The following is a 24,567-nucleotide window of genomic DNA, read 5'->3' on the forward strand; positions in this document are numbered from 1 at the left end:
GTATTGCTAAACCAGTATAAAGGCTTATATAGGAGGTAATGCTTACACTGGCATGCAGAGCTCACTGAATTGAAATCTTAGCATTTTGCAGTCTTATGTGGGACAGTATGCAGCCCAGACCACATTGTGCTATCTTGAACAGCAGGTAAATGTTTTTAAGGAAGCTTGCCGTTTTCATTTTATACTCATATAATGGATTCAATTTTTCATGTTACACCATCAACTCAGAATATTAATTAATTATAAATTAATTATAGAATTATAAATTAATGCACTTACACAATTAATATCACAGAACAAGAATCAACCAACAAAACCAATTGTTGGTTGATTCTCTTTTGTATTATATCTTGTTGAAGTATATAGTTAGTGCATTACTTTATTATATTCTTTGTGTTCACTTCTTAAATTTTCAGAAATATTAGTTCTGTACAGCAGAAGTAAGAGCTGAAAAAAAATACTGTTATTATTTCATGTGCACATTTAATTTTTTTGTAAAACTATGGCATACAGTATAAAATGTTATTCATGTGGGGCTAATTTCTTCTGCCTGATGCTTCAAACTCAAAAAATTACTAATTCTTGGTATTTAAAAGCCAGCTAGATCATATAATTATATATGTATATATGTATTTATATGTGTTTATAAATTTAAATTAAATTAAAAAATATATAAGATATAGTATATTTAAACTTAGTAGAGTATATAGTATACTACATAGTTTGTACTATATATATATATATATATATATATATATATATATATATATATATATATATATATATATATATATATATATATATATATATATATATGTGTGTATATGTATATGTACAATAAGGGTAGAAAGCCATCTAGTGCCTCTTAGAGGTAACGTTAACAGTAACACAGGTAACAGAATTTATGCTCACTTGATTCACATCTTTCTTCAGCAATGGAGCCGACGGCCGTCCTGCCACTGCCTACGGCTTTCGTCCTGACGAGCCGTTCTTCCACGGCTACGGATCCACCAGATAGAGCTGCTGCATAACACCATCTCACCGCTCACTACAAGACCACTTTTCTCCTAGAAAACTCTCTAGAAACGCTCAAACCAGCCAAATCTCTTCCAGAAAATGTAAGCCCACCCTTGGATTTAAAGGCAGGTTTAATAACGAGACCCCAGTAAAATGCTTGGTGATGCTTTATAATAACTTTTACTTATTCATTAACAAAAAGAGTTAGTAGTTCATGTTCATTCAAATATGTAAAATGTTATTTTATATTCAATTGTTTATATAAGTTATAAATGCACTTTTCTCACTGTTTGAATGCATGGAAATATGTTGTTAGGCATTGTGTAATCATGCTTAACAGATTATTTGTGTACATTACATTATATAATGTTTTATTATTTATGAAGGATATGATGAAGTGCTGTAGTTCAGTTGACTTAATTTGGGTTTAAGATGTCTTAATCTTGTGATCTTAGAGAGACACATGCAGGGTACAGTTTAATTTGATTCATGCTTCTACCAGTAAAACTGACTTACTAATGATTAAAGTTAGGTTTTAGTTTCATAGTCTTTTATTTATAATTTTTTTTTAGGTTTTAGGGAGTGCACTTTAATAGTATACAGTATATTCATTGAACTGGAATGAATCTGGTCTCGTCTTCATATTAACTAAATAATAATCAACTAAAATGTTACCGATTGACCGATTTATCCTGTTCTCATTAACCAGAGTTGACTGCATAACTGCATTAACAGCTTCATAATGATGTAGCATCACTCACTTTACTCAAAATATATTGCACTAATTGTCATGCATAACAAAACTATATACTGTGTCTGTTAGCTTATATAAGGCATTATTCCTCTAAGAGATATTTATGAATTAATTACCTAATAATGTCCAGGGTTCATTGCTGTGAAAATGGTTGAGTCTTATAACACTTTAAGTAAGGCACTAAATGCTGCCTCTGGTACTATTTTATGCTGTTGTTTTAATTTGGTTATGTTTCTGATTGAGATGTAGCATGTGTCTGTTCAATTTTAAGTTGTATTTATAGAGTACTGTAATTTTAATTTTAATTTATCACGGTGAATTCAGGACCGCTCTGTATTTCCAGACACAAAATGTGCCTCATAACATCTTGGCCTTTGCTGCTATAATGATCCTGTGAGTTTGAAAAATTAACTGCGAATAGAAGAAATAAAACAATGCACTGATGAATTGTCTCTGTTTTGTGGAAATTTATTAAACAGACTCTTACTGTGATAATCATATGTACAAAGTCACTGTGTCTCATTTTCAGAAAATCTACAGCATGGTACAAAATAATAGTTTAGTGATCAGCACAGTCTCCTGTTATTTACTAAAAAGAATGAGTTGTCTGTACAAACCAGCACAACACATTAATAAATTAGTCAGTCCACCAAAAACATTTGTGTACCATCTAAAAATGTAGAGTTTCTATTTTATTTTTTTCACATTTTAAAAAAAGCAAATAAAAATGTTTAAAAAACATTCAAATTAAGTATTGAAAAAAAACTGCAAGTACAAACAACCATCTATATATATATTTATGTGTATAATTTTTGTTAATGTGTTATAAGACAAAGTGTTACAAAAAGAATTCTTTTTACATAGGCACTTGGTTTCTATGCGAGTCAAATTATAAAAAAAAAAAAAATCATAACAATTTAATGTCAATATTTAGATTACTACTGAAAATAGAAAATATATATGAAAAATTATGACTAATAAAAATAGAAAATAAATGGAAACTGTAGTTGGTTTTGTTAGCAGAGCAAAACACATCAGAGCATCATTAAAACCATTTTAAGGCTGGTTTTCAGCACAAGGTCTCACTACATCCTCTACCTCGATGACCTCCATGATGAGATCTCTGATGCCCTGCACACTGTCAGCGGTCTCTTCCTGGGAATCTGTGCTCACAGCGCTCATCTGGTTCTCTGGATCTGATGTTAAAGCAATGGCGCCCCCTACCAGACCATCAGGAACCGAGTCGAGAGGAGGAGAAGCATCCACAGCAGGACTGTCCTGTGTTTCATTTCTGTTCTCATCACTAGATGGCGCTTCCTCACATGCCTTGTTATCCACAACAACGTGCTCGTCACAAACACTGGCATCCACAGCAGTGTCTTCAACTCGTACCTCTGGGAGAACTTCAGCATTGATTGTCAGGTTAACTTCAGGTTGGATGTTATGTACAGATTCCTCTTTGATTTCAGACTTAGGAGGACTTTCACTTTCTTCACCTGCTTCCACATTTAGGGTTTCAGAGGCGATAACGAGAGGAACAGGAGTTTCTTCAGCTGTTGAGCTGAGATAGACTGCTCTGTCTGTACTAACAGAAGATCCCCCTGTAACTTCATCCTTCGCTTTAGAAGAAGGTGTCTCTGGTTGTGAAGATGAATCTCCTGCTGATAAGATGGTTTCTGGTTTGGTTGAGGATACTTCAGTCTCTGAGACCTCTGGAATGGGTGATGAGTTATTTGGTAATGTTGGTTGAGTTGTTTCAGAAACATTTAATGGTGATGTAGGTTCTGGAGAAGACGGTGTAATCTTCACTGTAGGAATGACTAAAGCATCGTGTGTCTTATGGGTGTCTTCACTGACGGATCCTCTTGATGGAGAGGTGATCTTCTGCTCTGCTTGTTGAGAGACAGCCACAGAAGCCGATACCTGTGGTGGGCTGGAGGGGGCAGAGAGGGGCGGCGTGCGGCTGTCAGCCAGGCTGCTTTGACTAACACATTGCAGGTCAGTACTGTCAGCAAACAGGTTGTTCTTCTTAAGACTGGCTGCCTCCTTTACCACTGTACGGCAAAAATATTGAGGAATATGTTGGTATTTTGAAGTTATTCATATGTCTCAGACACTGAAAACCGTTAAAACAGTTTACCTTTGTTAACTTCATTATTCAAAAGGTTGAGCAGTATGTTCTCGTAGACATTCTCCACTTGAACAAAGTTTGTGTAATCAGCAAAGACGAACTGTTCAAAATTCTGAAGCTCCTGCAAAAAGAGAAAAAGAAATTCGACAAACGTTTCACACAAAACTACCCCTTAGTGGAAGTGGTGACTAATCACCGCTGTATTTGTGCAAGAAGAACAAACAAAATCATGACAGGCTGACTATTACCAAATACATTAATTGGCACAAACACATCACATTACTGTCAGCAAGGACAGAAACCCAAACGCGGACAGAATTCCGCATTACAGTAGCCTGAAAGAGTTTCCTGATAGTGTTTACAGCGCTGTAAATTTTTTCTAATTGAGTCTAATTCCTCAACGATTGACTCTGATGAACTGCCTCCTTTATACTTTTTAGTGAATCAAACACATACACCTTGTTGGAAAAAAAAACAGCATATGCTAGCTAGCAAACCATCTAACCATGGCTGCTGGTTTGAGCTGGTTTAAGCTGGTACTTAGCTGGTCATGTGCTGGTCATGAGCTGGTTTAAGCTGGTCCTAAGCTTAAAGCAGCTAAAACCAGCAGCCATGCTTCAAAACATACACAACTAGCACATGCTATTTTTTTCAGCAGGGCAGTGCTGCTGGCAAAGTCCAAATCCCAAACAAACGGCTAATGAGTCGGTTCTTCTTAGTGAAATAAAAACATAAAGCAAAGCCAGTACAGTCTGATACCCGAATGAATGACTCTAAGCATATAGTTCTTTTTAGTAAATCTAAAAATACACATTGTTTTGTCAGTAGTATTTTACAAATAATGAATATATTGCCATATTTTTGTTTAGGATATAGTTAAAGAGATAGTTCACCCAAAAATGAAAAATCTGTAATTAATTACTCACCCCCATGTCGTTCCAAACCAATAAGATCTTTGTTCATCTTCAGAACATAAATTATTTTTGATCTAATCCGAGAGCTTTCTGACCCTGAATAGACAGCAACACAACTACCACGTTCAAGCCCCAGAAAGGTAGTAAGGACATCGTTAAAACATTCCATGTGACATCAGTGCTTCAACTAGAATGTTATGAAGCTACGAGAATACTTTTTGTGCACAAAGAAAACAAAAATATCTTCATTCAACCATTTGTTCTCTTTCTGGGCCTTGAACTTGGAAGTTATTTTGCTGTCTATGCAGGGTCAGAAAGCTCTCAGATTTCATCAAAAATGTAACACTTAATTTGTGTTCCTAAGATGAACGAAGGTCTTACGGGTTTGGAACGACATTAGGGTGAGTATTTAATGACAGAATTTGCATTTTGGAGTGAACTATCCCTTTACTATTTGTATTCTGTCCCACCTCTAAAAAGTTTAATAGACTTGTTTTAAATGTATTTATTATTGAAATGATGTCATCAACTGGCAACGATTTTTTTCCCCTTTTTTTAAAACAAAAATATTAATCTCTTAAGTAAACCATTATTGGGTCATGAATTAACATGAATCAAAATCTGAACCAGAATTATTAAATACTAATTTCCTCATTTCCATTCCATTAATTTAATCAGAGAGACAGAGCTTGCTAGAATAACTCTACATAATGTATTCTGGTAAATGTTCAAGAGTAATTTAAAAAAAAAAAAAACAAAGAAAAACACTTGCGTACAGTTTTGCAGGCAGGCGCCAGGTTTCTCTTGATGGCTGGCAGAGTGATGTCAACCAGGGCGTCTTGGAAAATCTTCTTCCTTACTGTGCTGCTGTCATAGTCAAATTGCTAAAGTGGAAAGTAAAAGTTTCCATAATGATTGTCACATTTATTAGAACCATTCTATTGTCAAAACAGTGTACTGCTGATTGTATACATTTTGTAAATGTGAGCAAAGCCAACCTTGAGGACACGTAGCTTGGCTTTCTCCATGACTGAAGCCTGTTTGTCAGGTTTGTCCTTTAATGCAGACTGAAGCAGGAGGTCAAATGTATACACAGCATTCTCCATCAACTAAAAAGAGTGGAAGAAATAACAGGCATGCCACAGTTCATTTATTTTCCCAAGACCTGTAGAGGGAACCAAAGTTCATGACAAGATGAGGCAATGCTCTCCACTGACTTCTCCATTGAGCAGTCTATATGACATATATAATTCCAGTAGTTGTTTATATCCACTACTAAGGTCTGAAAAAGATTTGAAACGATTTATGCAATTACACTTGAGTCAGAAGGCCAGATGAAGTATTTCATTACACAAACATAAAACATCTAAAAGCCCCACCAAATCTAACAACGCCCAGTCACTAAAAGCTGCAGATGACGCCCACCTGCTGCATTTGACTCTGGGTGTCGTGAACTACTCGTGTCGAGTTGGAGAACTTGAAGCGGTTGCGAAGTTCCTGTAGCTGTTCCTTCAGGACGTTCACATGCTGGTAACAGTCCTCCATCCGGTCACGACCCACCTGCTGCAAAGCCTACGAATGGACAGGCATGACTCATGAGAACTCGAGGGAGTCTGAGTTCAGATGATCGTTATTCCATGATCTAATCACGTCCAACACTTCACTCTGCTCCCAATGGAAAAAATGACCTGATTTGCTTCAAGTGTTGTGCAATGTAGCCTTGGCTAAATGTTGAAATTAGCAGATAAATATTTATTTCAAGCACTTGTGCCAAAATGTTGTGTGTTATAATGTTATCACGTATTAGTAAATGCTCTCTTACGCTCTGAAGTTCCTCTGTGACTCCCCCCTGAGGGAAATCCTTGCAGAGTCGGGTCAGTTCGTCCTCCAGCAGCAGCCTCACGGCCTGGAAGCCTGCGCTGACCGGACCCATCAGCTCCTCCAGGATTGAGGTCAGGTATGGAGCCACGCTCTCTGAGCAGTATTTCACAGCTGGCTCTGAAACTAGAGCTTTACACAAACAGAAAGATCAAGTCAAAATGGTGCAGAACAACAGAAGCTAGATTTGGTATGTCTTACTCACTACAGTTACGTGTATAAGAATATCCCAATATACACTTGTCGTGTAACTTGATTGTCTCAGTGTAATTTAAGTCAGTACTCCAGCTGAAGGTTTTTTATATTGAGCTTTATACGATACAGATTTTGTCAAAGGCAACTTTGCAGTGTTAAACAAGAAAATAGTGTGTCAATTATGCAAACAAAATTCAATTGTGCTGTAAAGCAGCCCTAAAACAAAAAAGAAGACAATAGTAAAAAGTCAGCGTTTTAAAGTCAGTTCAACACTGGTGGCTATTAAACAAGATTGTATCATGGCAATATTTAGCAAAATGTTTACTCATTTCATGAAATTGTAATATAGTTACAACTCACTAGTTTGTTTTAAACATATTATTCATGACATCAAAAAGAATCAGTAGCATATAAAGGATAATATTATTCAATAATACTGATAAATATTAAAGCAATAACATTACTCCCCCTAAAGTGTGTTTTCACTTGAAATACACTGAGTTACTGCTTTTAGGGTATTAATTATGAATGATTTAAAGAAAATAAGTAAAAAAGTACACAAAAGTACACTGCAAAATATTATAAATATATTTAAAGATGTAATTTATTCATATGATGGCAAATCTGTATTTTCAGCAGTCATTACTCCAGTCTTCAGTGTCACATGATCCTTCAGAAATAATTTTACTATACTGATGTCACACTACAGAAGGAGACCTCGGGGTGAGAGACAGGCAAGTGTGATCTCTTTATTTACAGCTTGGTGTGGAGGGGAGAAATGCAGAGCAAACAGGTGAGTAACTCAAGAGTCTTTGAGAATGACTGGACTTAGCTCAGGTCGATAATGATAACCGATCCTTGTATCTCTTTACAGGTCCGATAGATGATACATACAGCAAAGACAGGCAGGTAACAGGTAGTGATGTTACATTCTGTGCCGAGGCTTCGGAACGTGTGTAGAGAAATCCCGGCAGCTTTCAGTGAAGCACGTATCGAGGCTTGTATCGCTTTAGATCAATGACATAATTGATGACGTCCAAAGCCTCGCTTGGCCAGACTGGTTCAGGAAGCGGTTCGAATCTTGTAAATTCACAATCCTCTGCCCTGTTAAACTCAGCCACTTTCCAGTTTTAGATGAATAATGTAGGCCCTACTGCCTATTTTGAGCAAAGACTTGATTTACACATATTTGATAGCCCATTCATTTGAAGCCAATATGTTTATTACACAGTTATGTTATATTATGTTATACAATCATTATGAAATACAAATTGTATTCATGTAAGTAGATTAGTCTATGTGGAAATTGATTTTTTTCTTCTTCACCGTTATTTCTAAGCCTTAACTGGCACAAAACAGTGTAATCATAGATCACATCAGGTCATCTGTCATGTATCTGTTTGTTTTACACTCTTCGGCCACAAGATAGTTTTGTGAGCACATGAAGCCTCGAGAAATGAACCCTTTTGTGAACCACTTGGATGAAAAGCTTCATTGCTTCATAAGGCTTCATCGCGCCATCACTAGTAACAGGTGAGAGTCTAGGTAGGTGAGTCAGGTAAGAGTATCAACGTTTCTTTTCCTCTTTGCAGGTTAGCAGTCTGAAGACGGGTTGTCAGGATGTGAGTAGGAAAGGAATCAGGTATGGGTAAACCTTGACGAGACCAGACAATGAGGGTGTGAAAAGTGACTGCTTATATATAGTAGGGGATGAGGTGAACGGTGAGAGGTGTGCTGATTGGGGATTTGGTGCAGGTGTGAATGCTGGGAAATGGAGTCCTTAATGAAGTAAGGTGACTGAGCTGGTGACTGGGATGGTGAATTTGTGACAGCAGATTTGCTGCACAAAACATTTAATATTATTATCAATGCTGAAAAAAGCTGTCCTGCTTAATTTATTTTTGTGGAAAGCATTATACATTTTTTAGGGTTCTCTGATAAATAAAAAGTTCAAAGGAACTGCATTTATTTAAAATAGAAATCATTTGTAACATAAATGTCTTTGTTTTCATTTTTGAACAATTAAAAGCTTGAAAAAATTATTGCTAAAAAAGTATTAATTTCTTAAAATAATAATAATAATAATAATTTAACCCAAACTTTTGAATAGTAGTGTAAATAAACGAACAACAGAAATGAACTGACAATAAGGCTGATACGCTGTATACTGTCTGTTTATACCTTGCAGTTTAGTTTCCAGGAATGTTTGCGAGTTGATGATCTGGTCCATATCTGAGCGGATGAGCGCCTCTTGCTGTTTGGTGGCTTCTCTGCACTCATTTTTCAAACTCTCCAATCCTTCTCGCAGTTGTTCATGCACAAGCTCGTAGGTCGCTTCCACTGTCTAACCACACAAGGAAATAAATAGAAAACACATTCACCCTAAATATGGCCATCATAAACCCACTTCATTATGAACACAGAGCTGCCTTTGTCTACATGTTGCCTAAATGCTAAACATCTCTTTATAGAGCAGTGGCCTCTTCCAACTGGCACAAGCCATGAAGGAGAATTATTTTTCATGGTATAAAACTTTTATTGTGTTGGATGGTGTGGGGGCCAGAAAAACAATGGATTTATTTAATAAATACAGATCAGTCCAGTTATCCAGAGTGGAACAGTCAAAATGTTGCCCGACAGTGACATTCAACACAAAGCATGTCAAAGTTCTAAAAATAGACGTGAGGAGCAGAGGCTGATCTCACTGACCACAAACCACACCCTCTTCCTATCCGCCTTCTTTCCCTTCAGCTTGGGCAACAGCTCTGTCTGCAGTGAGGGCAACAGCTCCTCCATCACCAGGTTAGCCAGCACCTGCAAATAGGCAGAGGGAGTCACTACTGAAGCCAATGATACCAGACTGAGTCAAGACACAAAGCACCCACATGGCACAGACTCATGAAGGAAGAGCAAAAGCTGTTGTAATGTCATAGCAATGAATCAGTCTGCAACAGACAGAATCACCACACAGACGTGGCATTTGAGTCCTGTGTGGATATTGAGCTGTATTTATCAGGCAAATAAAACTGTTTGTCAGTGAAACTCAATATGCTTTAAAAATTACTAAAACTTACAAACTTAACATTTATTTGATCAAAAATATAATTAAAAATAATTTGTAATATGCTGATTTTTGTGGTCAAGAAACATTTCTTATTATTAACAATGCTCAAGACCGTCATTAATGTGCAACGGAGACTGACACGGAACAGAAGAATTGTTGAATAAAGTCGTTATCATTGTTTTTTTGTCATTTATCATTGTGTGTACGCTTAAATCCACACCAAAGCTCATATTTGTAAAAAACTGCCATGGATGTGGAAAAGTGCTTAGCGTCAAGTCAGGATCTGAGCAAATGTACACACTTTTTCTTGTTTGAGTACTGCAGGTTTTTGGAAATGTAGGATTTGGACGATGAATGTAGGACTTTTATATGTTAATGTCATTAAGTAGGACTTGTTTACAAGTCCGAGAGCTGAAATCATTTAGTTCAAGATCATTTGCGATTCATAGATTTCACATCTGAAACAGAGGCATAAATGTGTTTTCTGTGCTTGTTAACGCTTACTATGAATCACATGTACACATATTTGAGAGACGATCGTAAGATCAAATTTAGCATGGTTTCTGTGCAACATTTTATAAATGAGGCCCAATAAGTAGTCTCGTAGCTTCTTAAAATTAAGGTTTAACCACTGATGTTACATGGACTATTTTAATGTCACACTATAGAAGTCCTTACTAACTTTGTGGGCCTTGAATGTGGTAGTTGTGTTGCTGTCTACACAAGGTCAGAAAGCTCTCGGATTTCATCAAAAATATCTTAATGAAAGTGAAAAGTGAAGTGAAAGTGAAAGTGACATTCAGCCAAGTATGGTGACCCATACTCAGAATTTGTGCTCTGCATTTAACCCATCCGAAGTGCACACACACAGAGCAGTGAACATACACACACACTGTGAACACACACCCGGAGCAGTGGGCAGCCATTTTATGCTGCGCGCGCCCGGGGAGCAGTTGGGGGTTCAATGCCTTGCTCAAGGGCACCTAAGTCATGGTATTGAAGGTGGAGAGAGAACTGTACATGCACTCCCCCCACCCACAATTCCTGCCGGCCCGAGACTCGAACTCACAACCCTTCGATTGTGAGTCCAACTCTCTAACCATTAGGCCACGACTTCCCCATTTTTTGTGTTCTGATGATGAACGAAGGCTTTGGAACGACATGAGCGTGAGTAATTAATGACAGAATTTTCATTTTTGGGTAAACTAACCCTTTAATATTTTTCGAATGGTGGCGTAATAGGATATCATTATTCATTTATGTAACAGGATGTCATTTATTTATTTGTTAAGTAGATGTACAATAAGTACATTGTGCTAGTCCTCATTACTTTGTCAGGGTTTGTGATAGTGACTGATTGTAAAAATAGCTTATTTTACATGTCTGTTTTCAGTTCCCTTACACAACAACACCTTGTCTGCTAAATTAGGGCTCAACATGGGATTTAACAATAGCTGGAGGAAGGCAGAGGTGTTTCCCTTAAGTAGCTACAGGACATCCTGTGAAAGAACCTGCTGTGATCTCAAGATTTCATAACAACAGGAGCTTTGGAATGAATTTTTGCAAGGAATAACATACCAATAATAATTTGTGGTCCTTGCTAAGGCAGTTATGCATGAGTTTTGCGAAACTTTTTGAGGGAACACAAGTCTGGCAAGGGAACACGAACGTTTTGCAAGTGCATGCTAAGTTAAAGGGACATGGTGTAGTGAAATCTGAGAATGTCATTGCTTTTGTGTTCCCTTGCTTTTGAGTGAAAATCTTTAAAAAAAAAAACAAAAAAAAAACACTTTTTATACTACCTACATCTATCACATATACATTCTCTTGTAAAAAACAAAAAATTGTGAGCAAAAGTTTTTTCCTTTCACCATGTCCCTCTGTAGTGTCTACTTATTAAATATACTTTTTAAAATATTGAATTATTCATTTAAATAATACTACCTATATGTATCACATTTACATGCTCTTGTAAACATTGCAAAAATTGGATTTACAAAAACAGCATACTTTTAAAACATTAAGTCAAGCATGAAATGACGGTCCATTGAGCCGCAGATGGAATGTTAACAGCATGACACCTAAATTCCTAAATCACTGACCGGCAGCTCTGTCCACACTCAGTCAGTGACTCACTATGATGCCTGCTTTAATCACAGCACATTCGTCAGGCCACTACATCATGACTCATCTGATTCATCCAATTTCTGGAAACTCATTCAAAACATGCTTGTGAGTAATATGGAGACCAGGCCCACCTGACAGTCAGTGCCCACCAGCATATCCCATGATTCATAGTGACCCTTCTCCTGCCTGTAGAAGTGAATGGCCTTTAGGAAAGCCTGCACCTCACATTCCATACTCTTCAGATAATCTGCAGAGACATAAGATGTCAGATGAATCGATTGTGTAATATAGAATCATGTGAGCAACTTCTCTTTTCTGGAGAAAAAAGGGAAAAGGGAAAAGACCAAGACTCAGAAATGACTTGGAAATACCAAGTATGATGAAAGGCTTTTGTGTCTAACTTAAATGAGAGAAAACTGAGAAACATTTAATCACCTTAAATGTCTTGTACTGTTAAATAAGGAAAAAATAAACAATCTAACATTCAGAGTCACTAGAGTACTAACTAAACAAGTAACTAACTAAATGTCTCAACACTACTAACGCAACTACATTTTCAGTAGTGTGAAAGTAGCTCACCTATTTTAAAAAATATATGTGATTATTAAACACAATGAATTTTAAAACTAAATAATGAAAGGCTGCTCTTTCTTAATTTCAACTCAGTTTTATTATTTTTTTTCCACTGTATTGATCCATTAAACACAAACATAACCATAATCAAATTTCATGAAAACTTTTATACATAATAAATAGTTTTAAATTATTACATAAATGATATATTATTATCGTTAGTCTGATTATTTCAAAAATATTGTCCTCCTTTATAGCTTCAGCTGGCTACTTTTTGTTTGCAGCATGTTTGTAGCTTCTAAACTGATTTAAAAAGACTACCCTTTCAAAAAGACATTTATTGAAGTGTGCTATTAGTATACTTATTTTAAACTAAAAATAATAAGAATAATAATATACTTTCATTCTACTTAAAAAAAAAGAAAAGTATACAGAAAAGTCTATACTAAAGTATATTTGGCCAATACTAATACTAAATCATTTAACTGAGATATACTATAATTAAGAAAAGTAAGACTATACTTCAAAGTGTATATTTTACAAACTAAAAAGTGGGCTAGAAGTATATAGCTAGTAAACTAACAGTATAAGTTCACTTATGTTATAAAAAAGTCTACTAAACTAGTTGTATATTCAGAGTTTACTCCTGTACACTTAAAAGTATACATTTAGAAACTTAAAAGTGGGCCAATTTAGTCAGAAGAAGCATTAAAATAGTACACTGACAAATATACTATTAGTACAGTATATTGATATTAGTATATTTACTACATAAAGTATATTTGGAGAATAAAACTCTAATACTCTAAAATGAACTTTAAGTAGCTTGAATGTAGTACAACTTCTTTACAATATTGCTCCTAAGGCAAAAACGCTAAGACAACATCTCTATTATTATTTCTGACAATAAATGTGTGTGATTTGACCCTTAAATCTAAGTACTATTACTAGTACTAGTACTAGTAGTACTAGTACTAGTAGTACTAAGTACTAGTATTATTGCATGCATACATAATGCTCTGCAGAGGCAGTGTAACCGCTAAGCAGAAAGTACGCAGGAAGAGAGCGTTGCAGTTCTGGATATTATTAGTGTATCACCATGACCACCACAGAAAAACAGTAGTAAACTGATGCTGGAGCAGATGCTGCTACACGCAGCTTGAGGTACCCTCTCATCAGTCTCGCTACTGTACTATAGCATGTGTTTAGGGTAGATTTTAGGTGGGTGTACAGAGAATTAGTCGGAACAGATTCAAGAAGTACTTTCAAATTGAGCAAACAGAAATCTTTCCCTTGGGGTATAATTCACAAATTTGATCATAAACCGCAAATGCAAAGTCAAAAGTGCACTCTGAGATAGGCAGTGCTGATTTGATACCTTGGTTCTGATGCCGAATGCAGTCATTCAGGATCGAGACGAAGCGGGCCCGCTTCTCCTCCTGCTGGAAACAGAAGTACGAGTCTCTTCTGTAAGGCAGTCTCAGGTACACAGGAAGCGGACCAGGAACCGCCACCATAGGAACAGAGGGCTCTTCCTTCAAACCTGAACAACACACAAACACTCATTCCAAACGGAATAGAGAGATCAGGATGGGGTGAACTAGACAAACACTCACCACTGGGATCAGGGAAGGCCTTGTCTACGACAGCAGTGTATTTCTCCTCTGAGGTCAACACTGTGCCCCCTGTTGGGAGGAGTTTGTGGCGGGCTGGGGTTCCCTTTGTATATGACTAGATGTGAGAAGTATAACAGCATCATGAGAATGTTCTGTCAGAAAAAAGTGGCTTTATGTTAAAAGGATCAGAGATAACGTTTAACCTCCTGGCTATCGTGTAGCTCCAGGCTATGGTCGACACGGACTACGACAAATCTCTCTTTCCACTTTCTGTTGTCATCAAAGTAAAGCATGCTATCCTCGTACAGTACCTCTGAGGCCTGCGGTGCCTCCTAGAAGTGAAAAATATTAGTGTCAGTGAGAGTAAAACTCTGCAACAGCATGAATCAGATAGCACTGATGATGTAAGTGAGAGCACAATAAAGTCACTACATAATTTGATGTTGTCAGTATAAGAGTATAAGTTAAGATCTCACCTTCTGTTTGAGGAGCTGGGCCTGTCCTGCTCTGTGCTGCTCCACCTCCTCCTTCAGATGGCAAAAGAAGGCGACACAGCTTTGCCTTCTGTAATGAGGACTAAAGTTCTTCAGCTCAGCCTCTGTCCGGCCTACACACACATGAAAGATCAGATTAACTTTGTGAAAAGAAGTGAACTTAATTGTATTAAATGTGCACTTGTACCTAAGATCTTAAAAGTATTTATTTATTTATTTTAAATTGTACTTGCAAATAACATATTAATAAAAAAAAAAGGCTTAAAGAGTTTACTTTCATGACTGGTTATTAACACCGTTCAGTGCAATTTTAAAAAGTTTACTTTGTAATTTCTTTGTTAATTTTTTTAATCATCATGCTTTAATAATCTTTTGTCATACTTTAAAGAAGTCATTAAAAATGTGTAATTACAAATATATTTAAATTTAGCATAGAGGTGTAGTCAAGACCAGACCCTCAAAAACCCAGAACAATGAATAAATCCAGACCAAATTCAGACCCTTTAAGTGACAGAAAAAAGTGACGTGACATTCAGCCAAGTATGGTGACCCATACTCAGAATTAGTGCTCTGCATTTAACCCATCCGAAGTGCACACACACAGAGCAGTGAACACACACACACACACTGTGAACACACACCCGGAGCAGTGGGCAGCCATTTTATGCTGCGGCGCCCGGGGAGCAGTTGGGGGTTCGATGCCTTGCTCAAGGGCACCTAAGTCGTGGTATTGAAGGTGGAGAGAGAACTGTACATGCACTCCCCCAACCCACAATTCCTGCCGGCCCGAGACTCGAACTCACAACCCTTCGATTGGGAGTCCGACTCTCTAACCAAAGTGGCATAATGAACATTAAGACCCAGATCCTTACCGAGACTAGACCTCTCAAGATCTAGACCAAGACTAGAACCCTCAAGATCCAGACCAAGACTAGTCCCTTTAAAGACCCAAATCCAGACCAAAACTAGACACGACAGGACCCAGATCCAGACAAAGACCAGACTCCTTGAGACCAAGATCCTCAAGATTCAGATCAAGACCAGACCTTTCAAGACCCAGATCCATACCAGACTAGAACCTTCAAGACCTAAATCCATACCAAGTCTAGACCCTTTAAGACAAAAATCCAGACCAATATTGGACCCCCTGAGACCAAGATACTTTAGATTTAGACCAAGACTAGACCCTTCAAGATCCAGACCAAGACTAGACCCTTCAAGACCCAAATCCAGACCAAGACAGGACCTTTAAGACTCAGATCCAAACTAAGATTAGACTCCTCAAGACCCCGATCCAGACCCAGACTAGACCCTTCAAGACTCAGATCCAGACCAAGAATGAATCCCTTGAGAACCAGATCCAGACCAAGATTAGACCCCTCGAGACCAAGATACTCGAGATTCAGACCCAGACTAGACCCTTTAAGACCCAAATCCAGACAAAACTAGACCCTTCAAGACGCAGATCCAGACCAAAAATAAATTTCAATAAACCAGGATACTGAATCGATTGCAGAATTTATTTGTAGTATTTAACAGTTGTTTTAACACCTTTAATTTATTGTGAACATAATACCAGCATACTATTCTGACTATTTCTTCCATATTTTTGTTGCATATATTATGCCAAATTCAGCTATAGTTTGTTGACACATACATGACTGGGAATGGGTGATATGACCAAAATACAACACAAGAAATTTTACTTTACAATAATACATATCACAATATCTATCTATCTAACATATCTACAGTGACAGGTGTTCAGTTAATACAGTGAGATCATGCATCTTATTGTTCCTGACTCTGAGGTAGAAGAAAGTCCCTGACTCATTTCACTAAAGACTGAGCCATCTTTACCACTTCACTGCACTGCCAAAATGACATGGCAGAGAGCGCAGGAGTTCATTACAGCATTATTCCACTGAGCAAACTAAGTTTAAAACTTTATTTGCAACAGCTCTTAGGCTTGCATCCAAATTTACAAGCTTTTAAAGAAAAATATCCTTGGACTTTCCTTGGAAATATTCTTTTCTGCCAAGGTGTAGTATAGAATTCTGATTGTCTGGAAGAAGTCATTGGCAGCAGCTGCACAATGTGTAATTTACAGGCACATTAGACATGCTTTATTAACCATTACCACTGCTTAAACAGTGTCTGATCAAATTTAGACAGAATACTACTGACTCGTGGTCCAGCTATGGTCACCATGATGATTCAGCTCATACTGTTGATTTGAGATTACAAAAAGGGTTGTTTTGTAGTCTAGATTCAATGTGAACCTGATATATCAACTTAAAATGTGATTTTAATGTTAAAAATGTACCTGATTGATCTCTTGCCAAGGTAAACAAGTAACCATCACTGAACTCATCTGCTGTTGGCTTCTTGTTATAATCATACTGAGTTGTTCAAGACATTACTTAAAAATATATAATATATATTCTATATATATAAAATATATTCTCAGACATTTTCTTTGTGTGAGAAAGTAACAGGAATATTTAGTCACGGATAAACTTCCCTGTTCATTTGAACCAGTTGATCTGGTTCAAAATTTGGATTGAAAGATTTATTCATAAATCCCACTTTTTCATTGTAGCTGACTGACTCAATGATCTGATTTAAGTCTCTCTGTTCCTCACAAAAATCTCCCATTTAGCTTCAGAATATTGAAAATATTGCACATGAGTCATAAGGATTACTTTTATGGTACTTTGTTGTCCTGTTTTGTATTTCGAAAACAAACAAACAACAAATAAATAAGTAGGCCTAATGACTTAAGTAATTATTATTATTATTATTATTATTATTGGTTAATTATTCCTTTAAATACAATTTACATTGAAAATAAAATAATTTGAAGATACACATGACAACAAGAACATTTTGCCTTTCACTGAGTGCCAATTCCTGGGTTGAAAGTGAAGAAAGTGAAGTTGGATATTTAATTATACAAACCCAATAATCCGTTCCTGTTTTGGATTCTCACCATCCACTAGCATATACATAGGCTAGCATAGGCAAACTTTATCAAAACTCAGTATGAGACAAAACAAGTTACTACATTTACTACTACAAAAACACATTAAAACACTCTTGCTTGTCTGAGATCTGACTTTACAATCTTATTGCTCTACAGTATGTCACACTTTAAATGCAGTGTTGGGGGTAACGCATTACAAGTAACTCGAGTTACGTAATCAGATTACTTTTTTCAAGTAACTAGTAAAGTAACGCATTACTTTTTAATTTACAACGAAATATCTGAGTTACTTTTTCAAAAAAGTAACGCCAGTTTCTTTGTTTTTTCCATTTACTGACTGACAAATCTCCTGTCCCCATATTGGGAGAAATCAGAAGTACAGAAGCGTTGTGTGCGCTGTGTGAACATGATGTAGTTCTAGACTAAATGTGAAGGTGCATTAATTCATCCTACTCACAAAAAATTTAGAGTTAGTATTCATCAAAATTAATTAAAACAGTGAAATGCAAACTTAGAATATTACACAAACCTGCAATAATTAAATGTTAAATAACACAAATGTATCTAATCCAATTTTATTAACTAGTGTCTTTGCTGCTGACCTTTGATGATCCAGTTCAACCATACTAATGAGCAAAAATGACCTTTAGATAAACTAACAGTTGTGCTTACATTGCACATTGTTTATTTATTGCTGAAGAGTGTTGAACCTTCTTCTCCTGTGTGCTACTGTACAGACGTGAATTTACGTTTCCTTCAGCCTGAGGTTTATTCATCACACTTCTTGGTGTGAAAAGGCTTTAACATTTGCTATAAATAGAACTTCTTATATTAAAAACAATCAAGCCCTGCTCATATTTAAAAAAGTAACACAAAAGTAACGTAATGCATTACTTTCCATAAAAAGTAACTAAGTAACGTAATTAGTTACTTTTTTGGGGAGTAACGCAATATTGTAATGCATTACTTTTAAAAGTAACTTTCCCCAACACTGTTTAAATGTGGAATCTCCATTATCAACTTGAAACGTCTTGAACAAATGGAAAAAAATCAGTTATTTTAAAATAATTTGGTTATTTGAGGCAGATTTCTTTCCTCCTTGTAAACCCCCATCCCCTCCTCTTAAGGGAGATTTCCTTATTAGATAAGATTAGATTTGAGTATTAGATTTCAACGACTTTCAGGGGGAAAGTTGTTTTTAAAGGTGCTGCGCAAATACAATTGGATAGACTTGAGCTAAACTGAATTAGAGAACAGACAGCTGCTCTGAGGAGGGCAGAGAAATGAAAGAATGGTTTCCTGTAAGGACAGACACACACCACAAATTCACACCACACAAACACACACTTGTGATAAGAGCACGGCCGTTGTAAATCCTGGACAACTCAGCAAATATTTCTTTCTGAAAGACAGAAACTATGAAACAGCTCAACTCTGTTCAACCATGTTCAGAGCAGTAGCACTGTCAGTCAGTACTAATAGTACTGCAACATTGTACTTAGCATTTTGATATTATATCACGCTGTCCAAATTCACTGAATTTTGGAGGTTTTAAAGGGGTCATATGATGCAAAGTTTTCCTTTTTTTTTTGGAGTGTTAAAAGCTGTTTGTGAATAGATAAGATCCCTAAAGTTGCAAAGACTAAAGTCTAAAATTATTCTTTATAAAAGTTAAGTCTCATCCACACCCTTCTAAAACACCTTGCTTAAACACGCCCCCACATCTCTACGTCACAATGTGGGAAGATTTGCATAACACCGCCCAAATGTTCATGCAAAGAAAGAAGGTGTAACTTTGATTCTTGTTGTAGTATTGTTGCTGCCTCCGCCATGTCGTTGAGACACTCTGTGTTTCACTGTGAAAGCGAAACTACTTTATCTGTCCTTCCAAAAGAGGACACAGCTAGAAATCAGTGGTTAAGTTGTATTTACAACACTGTTCCAGAACAGTTCAAACCAAATATTCATGTGTGTGCAACGCATTTAACAGAGGACTGTTGCCTGAACCTACAATGCCGGCTGTTCTGACTTACAGTCTGTAAGTATGTTTTCATATTTAAAGAATTTGCCACTGATGATTCAAACGTGAGTTTTGAGCAGTGTAGAGTAGGCTTGTTGTTTGTCATTTCTCTGATCACAAATGCAGATATGGTTTCATGTTTACGTGGCGCGATATGCAATGCAATCTGTAAAAAGACAGTACAAGTCATTATAATTAGTAATTATGTCCCCACTGGATGCAACAAATGCCTCGTTTGTATTGGGTTTTATTGGTTTTGTCTTGCTGCGCCGGGACATGACATCACAGTATGGTAAGGGGCGTAACATTTCCGTCACACGCTTGAGGTATTCGGCCAATCACAACGCACTGGATAGCTGGCCAATCAGAGACAGAAACTCAAAAAAAACTTAACAAAAACTAATCAAATAAACAATTTCAGAAAGGCGGGACATAGAGGAGACAAAATGATGTACAGTATGTGGAAAATAATGTGTTTTTTGAACCTTAAACCACATAAACACATTGCATTACACCAAATACACCAAATAATGTTCTTTTTAGCAGCATCATATGACCCCTTTAAGAATAATCACTGTGTCAGTTATATCTTCTAAAGACTTGAACCATGAAGAGGTGTGATACAAGAGGGCAAAAGTGCATACAAATGAAGACATATTTACTACACATCCCAGGAAGTTTTTACAGAAAAAATAACCTCTTCAGATTTTTGAATACACACAGTGTTTATGTTTGTCCTCTGCATCCTTTCATCTGGACTGAGATTTCAAACAGCTACTGATAGTGCAATCTTTGTATGGCAGTGGGCCTTTCAAGGTAATTGGTATAATTAAATATAATTGGTGCCTATTACAAGTCCAATGTAATTGCAGGATGTATTTTTTGCAGATAAATCCTCAACTCTCAAGAAAACAAAGAGAAAAAAGCTGAATCATTTATAGTAGTGTATACACATACATTTACATATTTATATAGCCTACTTAATAAAATACCCTGCAATTGTACTTTTGGTGTACTAAACTGGTATATTGGAACAACTAAGTTTATACTTAATGAACTTTAATTGTGTGGAAGTAGTGCTGAAGTCCAACTAAAGATATACTGAAGTATATTTGATTGTGCTAAAGTAGAACTACTGCAAGTATACATCTGGTACACTTTAAATATCTTGCATTTAAAGACTGATATTATTCAGAGATCAAACAATCTTCATCAGTAATGACAATAAAACACATTTTAGGTTTAATATTAAGAAATGTACATTGTGAACCAGTAGTACTGAAAAAAAAAAAAAAAACTTAATTATACTTTTTATATCAGTAAGTCTCAAGCGATATGTCACCAAGTATGCTAATAGATTTGAAACATACTTTGTATGAAATAAATGTATTTTAAATACATATATTACTTTTTTACTAAGGTCACCAAGGCTTCATTTATATTTGATCAAAAAAAAAGTGTAATACTTTTCAAATTTTAATTCATTTTTAAATGTAATTTATTCATGGCAAAGGTGAATTTTTAACAGCCATTACTCCAGTCTTCAGTATCACACGATCCTTCAAAAATCATGCTAATATGCTGATTTGGCGCTTAATAAACATTTCTACTTTTCATAATTTTTCTAAGATAGAAAGTTGAAAAGAACATAATTTAATTGAAATGGAAATCGGTTGTAGACTATAAATGTCTTAATGTCGCTTTTGATCAATTTAATGGTTGCTGAATAAAAGTATTAATTTCTAATAAGAAAAGAAAAAAAAATCTTACTGACCTTAAACTAGATGTCAGTAGACAAACAACAGATAAGGGGGCAGATGGTTACTGATAAACAGCATGTGAAATGTATTGTGTATAATGATGAGTTAAGCAGATCTGTGAGTCCCGTCCCGTCAACACCCCCCCCCCCCCCACCCCAACACAATTCATAAATACAGAGTGTTTTCTCAACTGTTTTGCAGACTATTGCACATCTGTACTATAACTTTGGTCTTAAACATTCATCATCTCCCCACACACAAACAGGTTTTTAAATAGCCCCCGTCTCCAGTTTCTCCCCTGATCACTGGTATCCTGACAGAGGATGGTGTCTGGGACTTTAGTTTTGTTGTTTTATATGTCCCTTATCCTTTGCTCTACATAATGTATGTTCCTTTGATGCAGGAAAGAGGAGGGTGAAAACAAGGTAAGCATAGCCCATGTGAAATCCCTTTAGGAAAACACAAACTATGAAAACATATTAAACACACAATCAAGCTACCCAAAGCTTAAGAGTAAGAAAAATAACAAAGCATCTACATGGTATGTGTTATTTGTGAAGTGAGGTCATTTCCTGCTAATTCAAGTGCTGCTAACTTCCGAGGCAGCTGTGAAATCAGGCAAAAGGTTCAATACAAACGTTACACCTCAGATGAGGCCAATGATTTCAACTAAAATCTGAAACTGAAAGTGGAAAGAAAAGTGCTTTCCTGTATCTAAAGTCCTCACAGTGGGGCTGGAAAAAGGGTTTTCTTTATGAACATATTTCAAAATGTCCTACATTTCATAGCTGAGACAGCCTGAGATACTGCCAAAACTTGACATTTATGAAGCGGAACAACTAACAGATAAAAATGACAATATAATGCAGAATTTATAAGCAAACTGAGTTTGCACTGAACTCCTGGTTTCTCAGTGCCGTGCAACGACAACGTTTTTCAGAACAAGTATCTCTGAAAGTTACAAATATAATCTGAAGAACGTAAAAGTTAAAAGATGTAGGATATATTTCTTGCTCATTACTCTTAAAAATAAAGGTTCTTTATTGGCATTGATGGTTTCATGAACATTCATCTTAAATATTCCTGGAAACTTTTCGTTTCACAGCAGGTTCTTAGTGGGAAAGGTTCTTTAGATTATTACAGTTTTCTTTACACTATGGTGTTAAATGGTTGTTTTAATAACTGATCACTGAACAGTTCTTTTGGGAACCCATAAAAGGTTCTTTAGCATTGCTGCGAAAAACTACTTTTGGAGCCTTTTGTTTAAAAGTGCATCTCAAATACTGTAGCTTGCAATGCAGTTTTAGAAGCCAACTAATTACGCTTTTCTGTCCTGTTTTACTGCACTTTACAATGTTTTACTGGCGACACCACTTGTTTAACTCTTATTGATGTTGAGTTATAAGTCCAGTGGTTTGGATGGCCAGCTGAGAGAGGCCTGCTTTTCCAATCACCTCTTGGCCTGCAGAAGAAATCTGTAGCCTGAAACGCCCAATGAGGGAGACAGACAGCTCCATAACTAACATATCAGATAGGAATGCTCTCTTTCCCTCTTTCCGTTGTCCCTCCAGTCCAAAGTGAAAAATAACATGTGGTTCAGCAAATGTGAGAAGTTTTTGGAGGAGCTACATTATTCTGTCAGTGTGGGCTTATGAGGGAGGTTGTTTCGAACCTTAATAGTTTTAAATCCAAAATGTAATGTTGCAAGCTGATCACTCAAGTAATACATACAAGTCTGAGGCCACATTGAAAATCTGGGATACAAAGTCTGATTTAAACACGGAATGTATGAAGCATTAGGATTCTGATGTAAAATGAAGGAAAAATATTTATCTAAACAAATTTGTGACACTGGTCTTGTGAACTACATAGTACAGATGGTCAGATGTTCTTCCGCTGAAGACGTTCTTCTCAAATCATGCTGTACAACATGATCATCATGTTTTAAACAAGCTTGTGGAGTTCCCGCTGCTTGAGTCCTGCTGTCATTAAAGCAGACAGGAGACAAAAATTCTCCTATATACTCAAATTGTTATGCTGATAATATAATTTTTAATTTTAGACTCAGTTGTAAGAAGCCTCCAACATCTGACACCATGGATCATTCTGTTACGTAACTCCCACAAATCAAAGATGTGATACTGAAAGGGTGAGAAGCAGCTCTCCAACATTACTGTCAGTTCAGGACAAGCCGTGATAGAGTGACACATATGTCAGTGTGTGACTAGAATCATGAAATGAATCTGTGAGGGTGTGGGTCAGAGGCTTAAACTGCCTCTCAGTGTTGAGCTGTTATTCTCTGGAGGTTTGGGATGAGGTCCCGGAATGAAGCTCTCTTTCCTCACATGCCTTTAGAATCAAACTGATTCACTGACTGATACTCCTCCCAACAACAGAAACACACCCAAAGACACATTTTTCAAAACCTCTTGTCCCACTCTGTATGTGCTATTTATTATTTTCACCTGGTGGATGATAACACTCTTTTAGATTTACACTGAAGGAGGGACTTCAGCCAAAATGCCATAAAAATGTGGGTGGGCTCTTTGGACTTATATGTAGCCACTAATAAAAAGACCTAGCAAACATCCTAGCAAACACCCAGAACACCCTAACAAACAACTAGCTTACCCAACCTATGCCCTATTAACACCCTAACACCTTAAAAACACCTAGAACACCCTAGCAACCACTTACAACACCTTGCCATCCACCTGGTAAACACTCTTAAAACCAAATTAAACACCTTACCAACCATCTAGCAAACACCCAGAACAACCAGAGCAACTACCTAAAAACACCACCCAAGTAAACATTATAAGGCTGGAACACTCCAAGCTGACTTCAGAGAACTAGCGGCGACGAAAGCCGATGGTGTTGTCGCCTCGCATCGGACCAAAACGCCGTGCTTGAACACACCGTACAGACTACAGCCGACTGCAAACTAACACGTGCATTCTGCGCCTGCGTGAGAGGAATTAGCTGTCTATATCAGCACGTAACATTAGAACAGCATTCTATCTGTGCTGCCTTCGTTT

At 36.7% G+C, this 24,567-nt stretch overlaps 2 protein-coding genes across 2 annotated transcripts in view; one reads left to right on the top strand and one right to left on the bottom strand.

The window, feature by feature from the left end:
* kifap3b (kinesin-associated protein 3b) overlaps positions 1-2,223 on the top strand; it is a 27,001-nt gene extending 24,778 nt beyond the window's left edge. The window contains exon 20 of the mRNA XM_042718185.1: positions 934-2,223. Within this exon, the coding sequence (XP_042574119.1) occupies positions 934-1,018 (85 nt within the window). The 3' untranslated portion in view covers positions 1,019-2,223. The remainder of the gene's footprint in view (positions 1-933) is intronic.
* The window catches only part of LOC109082283 (protein Niban 1-like), a 27,964-nt gene continuing 5,613 nt past the window's right edge, over positions 2,217-24,567 (bottom strand). Inside the window, exons 2-14 of the mRNA XM_042718184.1 lie at positions 14,746-14,876; positions 14,473-14,601; positions 14,270-14,384; positions 14,032-14,196; positions 12,212-12,327; positions 9,599-9,703; positions 9,071-9,233; positions 6,639-6,826; positions 6,242-6,388; positions 5,815-5,925; positions 5,593-5,700; positions 3,912-4,023; positions 2,217-3,825 (exon numbers count right to left, since the gene is read on the bottom strand). Of these exons, the coding sequence (XP_042574118.1) occupies positions 2,828-3,825; positions 3,912-4,023; positions 5,593-5,700; positions 5,815-5,925; positions 6,242-6,388; positions 6,639-6,826; positions 9,071-9,233; positions 9,599-9,703; positions 12,212-12,327; positions 14,032-14,196; positions 14,270-14,384; positions 14,473-14,601; positions 14,746-14,876 (2,588 nt within the window). The 3' untranslated portion in view covers positions 2,217-2,827. The remainder of the gene's footprint in view (positions 3,826-3,911; positions 4,024-5,592; positions 5,701-5,814; positions 5,926-6,241; positions 6,389-6,638; positions 6,827-9,070; positions 9,234-9,598; positions 9,704-12,211; positions 12,328-14,031; positions 14,197-14,269; positions 14,385-14,472; positions 14,602-14,745; positions 14,877-24,567) is intronic.

Source organism: Cyprinus carpio, chromosome B2 (genome assembly GCF_018340385.1).
Source record: "Cyprinus carpio isolate SPL01 chromosome B2, ASM1834038v1, whole genome shotgun sequence".
Lineage (NCBI taxonomy): Eukaryota > Metazoa > Chordata > Actinopteri > Cypriniformes > Cyprinidae > Cyprinus > Cyprinus carpio.